This window comes from Entamoeba invadens, assembly GCF_000330505.1.
Source record: "Entamoeba invadens IP1 unplaced genomic scaffold scaff_1105074725027, whole genome shotgun sequence".
NCBI lineage: Eukaryota > Evosea > Mastigamoebida > Endamoebidae > Entamoeba > Entamoeba invadens.
Window position 1 is genome coordinate 122,588 of NW_004191732.1, and position 8,917 is coordinate 131,504.

An 8,917-nucleotide genomic window follows, 5' to 3' on the forward strand; every position below is an offset into this window, starting at 1 on the left:
CCCAACGAGGTTATATTGTCTGATAAATGTATGTTACAAAGGAAATTGCAGTTTATAAATGCCTGTTGATAAATAGAATTCACTTTTAAAGGTATTGAACAACATATTCCCATCTATATTACGAGCTAATCCAAGAGAAAGAAGTCTTTGCAAATCGTTATTTTCAAGTGTGACATTGTTGCACTCTCTGTTAACCACTTCTTGGAACCTAAAAGGGACAATTTGAGTGATTTTGGTTGGTCCTCTAAATATCAAAGAATTGAGCATTTTAAACTTTGAGAAGAAATAATCTGTGATATTAGTGTCTGGGTATAATATTAGAGTAGAAATTGAATTGTTTTCATTGAATATGGCATCAGAGATTACGACTGTATTTGGAATAAGAAAAGTAGTCAAACCAACACAATTAAAAAAAATGCACCATAACATATTTTCTTAACAGAAAGTGGGAGGGAGATATTTTTCAATTATTGGCAATTATCAAAACAGTATTGTGGGATTATTTTAATTGAGTTTGTCAATACGACTTCAGTCAAATTTATTTGGTTTGCAAAACACGATTTCCTAAGAAAATTGACTTCTTTTGGTATATTATATTTTGGATCCTTTTGAAGTAATTCATTGAGACGTTTGGTAAAACTGGAAGACCCCAAACAAACCTTTTTGAATTTCAAATTGAATTTTTTATCATTCAAATATTGTTCATAATCAACTTCAAAATTAATAAACTTCTCGACATGGGAAACGGCTATGTCGTTTGAATTATAAAGAATTTGATATGTCATATTGTCGAATATTTTTGTGTTTTTGATGGGAAGTGGATTATAAAAAAACATTGAAAACACTTCTTTGCACTTTTTGCTAACTTGAGCAAAGGAGATGAAATTGTTGATGGTATTAAAGTATTTCACACAAACCATCATATGATATTTATCTAACTGTATGCACATTTTCTGGTTTTCTTTGTTTTGTTCGCATTTTAAACTTATTGGAATGAGGTAGATAAAAATCAAAACTTTGAGTTTTGACAATACCTCTAATTTGTATTTTGAGTCATCAATTTTATTATCAATATACTTAAAAAATATAGTAACTAATATGGCAAATGAATTTAGTGGGTTTTGTACGAAAAAAAATATCTTTCTTATTTGAGAATATGTAAAACATATTTTATATTTAAAGACATGGTCATCCTATTTTTTATAATCAACAATTTATTATTTTAGTTAAATAAATTGTAGTACAATAAAGGGAAAATAAGATGCCGAAAAAAAGATGCCAATCAAAATATAAATTTATTTTAATCTTTTTCATTTTATTAATAATTTGAATTATTATCGATAATAATTTTGTATTTAAAATAACCAATAGTTGCGAGCATCCTCTATATTCTAGCATTCTGTATTTCCTCCCACTGTACATAAATGGTATAATTTAAGTTCTGTTGTATTTAATTAATAATTGTTGTGTTGAAAAACAAGTTTTAAATAATAATTTTTACATCAAAAAAACCAAAAAGAAAAGACTGCAGCAGTTGAGTCAAAAGATAAACTTGTAAAATATTATTATTTACTTATAATATTATAGTGTTAATGTCATGTATACACTTTAAATAAAAAAAGTGATTTATCAATGTAATCGAAAAATGACAAAAAAAACATTTTATATCACAAAACACAACATTATATCAAAATCGGATTAAACCAATTGAAACACAGTCAGTCTTGACATGGTAAATAACTTTTCTTTATTCATGTTATTACCGTACATCATTTTGAATAAAGTGGAAGCACCTTTATCGTATAATTCACTGTTTTCTTTTCTTATATAAAGCACATCAAATACTTTAAAAAGGTTTTCTGATTGATCATCATTACAAAAGAATGCCTTGTTTGTTAAATCGGGCCGATGCCATGTACTTTTGTATTGCTTCTAATCAAAAGTAAACAAAAATGCTCTTGGGGAATTGCAATATTTTTGTAAAGATATTTTATTATATATAACTGCTCCAAATTTATCGCCGTCTTCATCTTCTATTAAAAAGACAAGATTTTTTCTTCCACATATGTTCTGACTAAAAACGCTGTCACCAACATCATAAAAATCGTTGTTTGAATCAAATACTTTACTCTCAACATTTAATCCAGTCCATTTTTCAAATACATTTTTTTCTTCTTGTGTAATAGAGTCATCAAACAAATATTTTTTTATTATTTTTGGTGAAGTTCCTTGACTCTGAGATTTTGTCCAATATTTATAATGGGGCTTTTCTTTTTTTCTAGTGCTATTAATTGTAATATATATTCATTATATTCAGTATTTCCTTGTTCTACTATACCTGTTTTTTGTGTTTCAAAATCAGTTTTAATCGAATTTAAAAGGTATAAAACTTTGTCAATTTCGTTCACAAGAAGATCTCTTCTAAATAAAAATTCGTCCATTTTGTCTATCTTACCTTCCAAAACTTCAATTCTTTGGTCAATTGTTATTGCTTTTTCTTCATTTGCCATCTTAAAAGACGTTTGTTCAAAAATTGGAGTCTTTTTTGTTAATTCCTCTACCTTATTAATTTGAGAAACAAGTTGTGTGACAAATATTTCCATGTTGTATTATTTACAAATAAGGTTTAATTTGCACCTTTTTGTTTAGTTTTTTAAGTTACTACTGTGGTTGGCAAAATAGAAGTTAAAAACTAAATATTATTATAACTATATCTATATAATATAGTTATATCTCCAAAATTGCTAAACTATACAATTGTTGTTTTACCTTATTGAACTTAAATTATTGAATGTACTATATAATTATAGTAAAGATAATTATAAGAAATATATCATGTTATTTAGTATTTAATTAATTTTGTGTTATTTATGTTATTAAAATAAACTATTAGAATTAACTATTAATAATATCTTTTTATAATAATAAATACATGTTGAGTTTGACATACCAGTCATTAATATATATTGAGTCATGAATGTGTTTACTCATTTGCGAGGCATAGAAGACCACCACGAGATTCAAGTTCTCATTAAAAGTTCAGAAGCGATTTGTGTTTGTGGGTTTGCACGAAAGAGTGTTCATGTTGACTTGATAAATGACCGTGTTATTCACTTTCAAGTGATGGGGATTGTAGCGGGGATGGCACAACCGCCAGTACTCAAATTCAGGGTCAATGGAAAGGAGGTTCTTGTTGAAAACAAGAATGTGTTGCCTGAGATAGTTGTGAGGGAGTTACATCCAATCATTGGGATGACTACAAAATAAATGTTCTTTGTGTTTTTGTTTTGTATTTCAAAAATCACACAATATAACGTTCCAGTCTTTTTTTACGAGTCTTTTCTTTAAAATGTAAACAAAATATAAAATTTGAATGTAATGATAAAAAATGAATTTGTCACATCAGTTAGTTGCGGTGAATGTGATGAAGTACTCCCAGTCACCGGGCACACCAATCGCTGGCTTTTCAATTACAAACTTTTTTAACGTTATTTCCAGCCAACGCTATTTGTGCTTGTGTGATGCAAATGCCCAACTTCCTTTGATTCCAAAGAAGTGCATTTTGTTCTCGCTGATTACAATTCTCCACTCCTGTTCGTTCGAAGCACTTGGCGCAAATCTGATCTTTTCGAGTATTTTGAGAGTGAACTTCTCTGGTGCGTTTTCCATGTTGTATTTGGTCTTTGCATTTCGAATGTAAATGATTTACTCAACTTTTTTCTCTTTCGCAAGCCTGTAATTATAGATATGAGTTCACTGCCATTGCCACTGTTTCCAACTGGAGAAACACATGGAATGTAATCAGTAGACAAGTTGTACTGAATTGCAGTGAAGACGGACGTCATGAATGTCCCACTCAACCACATAGTTTTGAGGCCGAGGCGAATGCATATCAGAATGATCAGGTGCATCAGATACCCACACGACAAGTCGCTGTTCCGTCGTTTTTCCCCGTCACACCGAAGATCCAATACTTCGAGCCCGTGATGAATTCAAACGTACAAAATGAACAACAAGCAAATTTGAAATGCAAATTTGCTTGTTGTTCGGGGGCATAGTGTTGATTTTGGCGATGAATGTGTTGATTGCAGTCACTTAGTCAGTTGTTGGATATAGTGCCATACGTTCTTGTCGAGACTCGGTCTAACAGTGTCTGTTCCAAGGAGGAAAAATCAATTTCTGACGTTTCAGCCATGTGGTGTGTTGTGTTTATGAGTTTTAGTTATTCTTTATATATTCTGTGCATTGAATAACTCCAAAACATTAAAACGAAATGAAAATTCGTTTGATGTTTGACTTGAATTTCATTCAAGTCAATTAGAAATTAACATTTATTATTTAACAGTTATTTGTAATTAAAAGATTGTCATAAAAAATCAATTAATTTTCATGTTATAAATGATTAATTACGAGATATTCATTTAAACGAAATTTTATAATATGACGTCATGTAACAAATGTGATATTTCGTTATCAAAGCTGTTATTGTATTTTAATTAATAAAACGTTTGGTGCTGATTACAGTTTTTATTTTTTCTATATCTTTTATTGTTGTTGGGTTTATTAAAACATGAGTATACTTTGTCTTGATTGTATTTTTTTTAAATGCATAACATTTTCTATTGTCAATAGTATAAAATGTTAGTTTTATTAACATATGTTTAATAAATGAATTTTTATTATCAAACAAATTGGTTAATACAAACCACTTATTTATTAATTTATAAAAATAACTTACAACAACAAAAAATATTATTTAATTGTCATTTCTATTTAAAATGAACATTGATTTAAAATATAAATATTTTTTTAATTAAGAAATAATAACACATTCCTGATATTTACTTTGTTGTGTTACTTGTTTGCTCTAACCAATGAAAATACCGACTCTATAAAAATACAAAGTGTTATTGTTTGTTAAATAATTTTTAATTCAACAACTTTATTATCCTTGTGATTGTAATAATTGTTTGTAAAAAATGTAATTCATTGTTTTGTTAAATAAATAGGTTGGAATAATTAAAACAAGATAAATTTGTCTTTTTTGATAGACATTTTTATTTTTATATCTTGACTTTTCAAATAACAGTTACTTTCGGATTTAAAAAACACATTAAATATTATTATATTAATATAAAATTAATTAACAACAAAACATACTTGAAAAGAAAAAATGATTGGTGAAAATATCAAAATTTATCAAATTATACCACACAATTAAAACCGTCTGGCCAACAACATAGAATATTTCAAATACAACAAAAAGCTTTTTAATGAATACTTTTTATTTAAAATTTTAAAATATAACAATTATTTTTAAATTTAAGTAAAAATACAATAAAAATGACTAAATAACAAAGATAAAAAGAGACATAATAGAGTTGTTTTGATATTTTAATTCAAAGTACAGACTTTATGATTCAAATAAAGTGTTTTGGGGTTCCAACTTGTGTAAAAGAAAAATAATAATTGAGTCACAAGCATTGAATATATTATAAAACCACAAAATAATTCAAAACATGGCATATATAGATGCAAAATTCTTGTATTTCGACATGTTATTTATAGTATATCGTGCCATAATTTGATCAATAATACGATAATTAAAAATAGAAAAAAATAATATATAAACAAGATTTTGATAATCTAACTCATCAATTAATTCTAAACAACGACATTCAAAGTCTATCACGAAGTTATCTACCGCAAAATCTTTGTATCGACTAAATGGAGTTAGTTACAATATAAGCTTCAAACAAAAGAGCTTGTAAATGGTTTCCATATACATATTAATGGAAACAATGAAAATTGATAATAACCAAATTATACATCAGATATAATTGACAATGTAACTAAAATGAAAACAAACATAACAAGAATATTCTTTATGTGTCTTAAGAATCATACAATTGATGTGTTGTGTGCAAATTATATTAAAAACGACAAAAAATAAACATATTTAATTCACAACACGTGTTCGAAGGCGTCACTAACTTGAGAGTAGCAGAAATTATTTATAAATACTCTCTTCATTGTATCATTATTTAAAATCAATTAAACGCCTTCCCATTTGGTCATGCAAGCTTTGTTTAAATATTATACACGGGTTGTTTTTTCTTGTTAAACATTTAAAATATTAACCACATAGAATATAAGCACCCAATAATAGGCCGGCTTTTGAAGAGTCGGCAAATCATGTAAATAAAAATTTACATGGTTTATATTACAATTCAAATCCACCACAAACACAATATCATCACTATGACTCTTCTACATGCAAAAGAGTCTATACTTATTTCCGATACATACTCATGGTAATTATAAATGATATTCAAACAATTTATGAACATTGCTTAAATAGCAAACAATCACAACTTTATTTGTTAATGCAATATATTTAAATACGAGGGTTTATTACAATTGACATTTATAATACCATTATGACTCTTTTATTAAAAAGAGTGCTTCTATGTTGTGAACGGACTACAATTATAACGAACATGGATCAAACTTTATTAATGATTCGCGTTTAAATAGCATTATATAGTATTCAAATCAACAAAATTCACGGAGGTTTGAGCGCTCAAATTATGAATATAATTTTGAGCGATTCATAATGGTTAAAGAATATGCAATGAAAAACTGAAGAAAAAGAAAGAGTTGTTTGATTATTATTGAATGATTACCTTGTTATTTTATTGAATTTAATTAATAATTTTCAAAGATAATTCGATAATAAAGTAATTGAAGAGATGATATTTTATATAAAACTTAAAAAAAAGTTAAAAAAATAATAACTAAATTTCTTGATTTTTGAACTACTTGAATTTCTTTGGTTTGTAATATAAAGTGTTAAAACAAGAAATATAAACATTTCAAACGTATTTTGAATTAAAAGTGGTTTTATTTTTAAATCGAAAATAATAAAAACAGTTATTTTTGAAACTTTAGGTTGTGTGAATATTATTAAAATGAAAATATAGAAGCGAACCATTTCATAAAAAATAAATTGAATTACAACAACAATACCAGTAATCCAATTACCAATGCAGTGGTTTATATATATCCAAAATCAACATTATCCCCATCGTCAATTCCATTAAATTCGGATATCACAAGTTTATCTCCTTTATCTTGTGGTGCTCTAACCCAAAAAATTCATCGATTTTGGAATTTTTTGAAAGAGTCATCTCTATCACCCCAACCCGTAACATCTGTGACAACTTCAAATTTGTTTGTGAGTTGCATATCGCCATTCATAGCTTCCAAGTGATATTCTTTACCTTCTTGATATCCAATTAAGAACTTTTTACCATACTTGGCAATGCACCCATTTTGTTTTCTTTCTCCATTCTGTTTATTGTTGTCGATTTTGATTCTTTTCTTATTCTTTCCTATTGAAGCAATCAGCATTTCCTGGACTTGACTTCGAGTATTTTCCGTGTTGGTAGACTCCGGTTTAATCGAGTTGAATATTAGAACCCATCCATCTCCATTTTACTCAATACCACCAAGTTCCCCGGCTGTACATCCACCTCTATTGGCCGCATGTTGATAAAGAGTATACTGGTCTGAATTCTCTGCAAATATACCAAGTCCTGGATATGAGTCAGAGTCACATACATGAATCATTGTTTTGGTGTTATTATTCCAACCCTGTAAACCAGACATCATATGACTGCATCCCCATGGCCACACTTTTTCTACTTCACCGTCGTCTGTCACTGTGAAAAGAGCATCTCCTTCGTGTCCTTGTTTGTTGTCTTCTGTTGGATCGCTGTGGACGTGCGTGTATATTTGGAACTTCCCATCTCCATAATTTACACGACTGTCACTAATGCCATAACCTTTATCTGATTCAGCAAGAACACTCGAAGAGATCCACTGTTGTTTAAGCTCAAGATGTTTGGTGTACACTTCTTTTCCTATTTCGTCAACTTTTCTAAAATAAATCAGTGAAGTGTTTGTGTTACATAAAAGAACACCACAAGAACCATCAGGCTTGGTGTACAAGCCTTTCACTGAATACTCATTGAAAGTATCTATTCGAAGTATATTGTTTGTATTTGACTGAATCTTAAATAAATCAATTCATTTCTCAAAAAAATCGTATCCATCTTATTAAAAATTATATCCATTTTAGAAAAAAAACAAATCCTAATAAATTGTAATTATATCTTTTCTAAACAAACTTTGACTGTATTATTTTTTAGATATAATGTGTAAAATTATTTTTTGATTTTTTTGTGTTTTTAAATAAAATTACTAACAATTCTTTTGCAAACCCATTCTGCCGCACAAATCAACAAAAAATATTTGTAATAATTTTGAATTGCCACTCCAATGTTGTTACAGTTAAAATAAAATTTTCTTTTACTCATTACTAGTGTCTAGAAAAAATGGTCGATCATATTTCAGACCCAAAGTTAAAATCGCATTATAATAGTCGTAAAAACTTGGAGGTTGATCTCTTGTTGTAGTGTTGACTACGTAAAAATTGTTATAAGATGCCCTTTCAAACAATAGCAAATTTAAATATAATTAAATTGTAGATTTTTTATTTATTTTATATTTATTAAACAAAAAAACGCAATTTTTTCTCATACATTTTGCCAAAAAATACTTTTGGCAGGTTAAATTAATTTTATGAATGTATATAACAATAAAAGGTTAAAAAATAACACTGGTTCTGAAAGATTTTTAAACAAAAAATTGAAATTGACAAACAATAATGACTTTAAATTATATGTTGATGTTTTCCAGTTTTAATACCACGTCGTTCATTTTTATTCTATCGCAAACGTCTTGACACCACATATCATTCACAATGTTGTATATGTCATTGTTTAGATAAGATGGCTTTTTTAGACGTTTTCCACTCACAACAAAGTCAACTATATCCCATGCAAACTTAAAT

The 8,917-nt window shown here is 27.9% G+C and overlaps 3 protein-coding genes across 3 annotated transcripts; 1 reads left to right on the forward strand and 2 right to left on the reverse strand.

Moving 5' to 3' along the window:
* Positions 1–538: 538 nt before the first annotated feature.
* EIN_090490 (hypothetical protein) lies at positions 539–1,422 on the reverse strand (the record flags this gene model as incomplete). Its single annotated transcript, XM_004183694.1, has 3 exons — positions 539–659; positions 730–1,193; positions 1,366–1,422. The coding sequence occupies 3 exons, from the start codon at positions 1,420–1,422 to the stop codon at positions 539–541; spliced, it is 642 nt and encodes a 213-aa protein (XP_004183742.1).
* A 1,966-nt stretch (positions 1,423–3,388) lies between these two features.
* On the forward strand, positions 3,389–3,700 carry EIN_090500 (hypothetical protein; the record flags this gene model as incomplete). Its single annotated transcript, XM_004183695.1, has 1 exon — positions 3,389–3,700. One exon carries the CDS (start codon positions 3,389–3,391, stop codon positions 3,698–3,700), a length of 312 nt encoding a protein of 103 aa, XP_004183743.1.
* A 5,042-nt stretch (positions 3,701–8,742) lies between these two features.
* EIN_090510 (hypothetical protein) lies at positions 8,743–8,910 on the reverse strand (the record flags this gene model as incomplete). The annotated part of the gene is made up of 1 exon (XM_004183696.1): positions 8,743–8,910. A coding segment is annotated over one exon (168 nt), but the record flags the coding sequence as incomplete, so codon positions are not given.
* Positions 8,911–8,917: the final 7 nt, after the last annotated feature.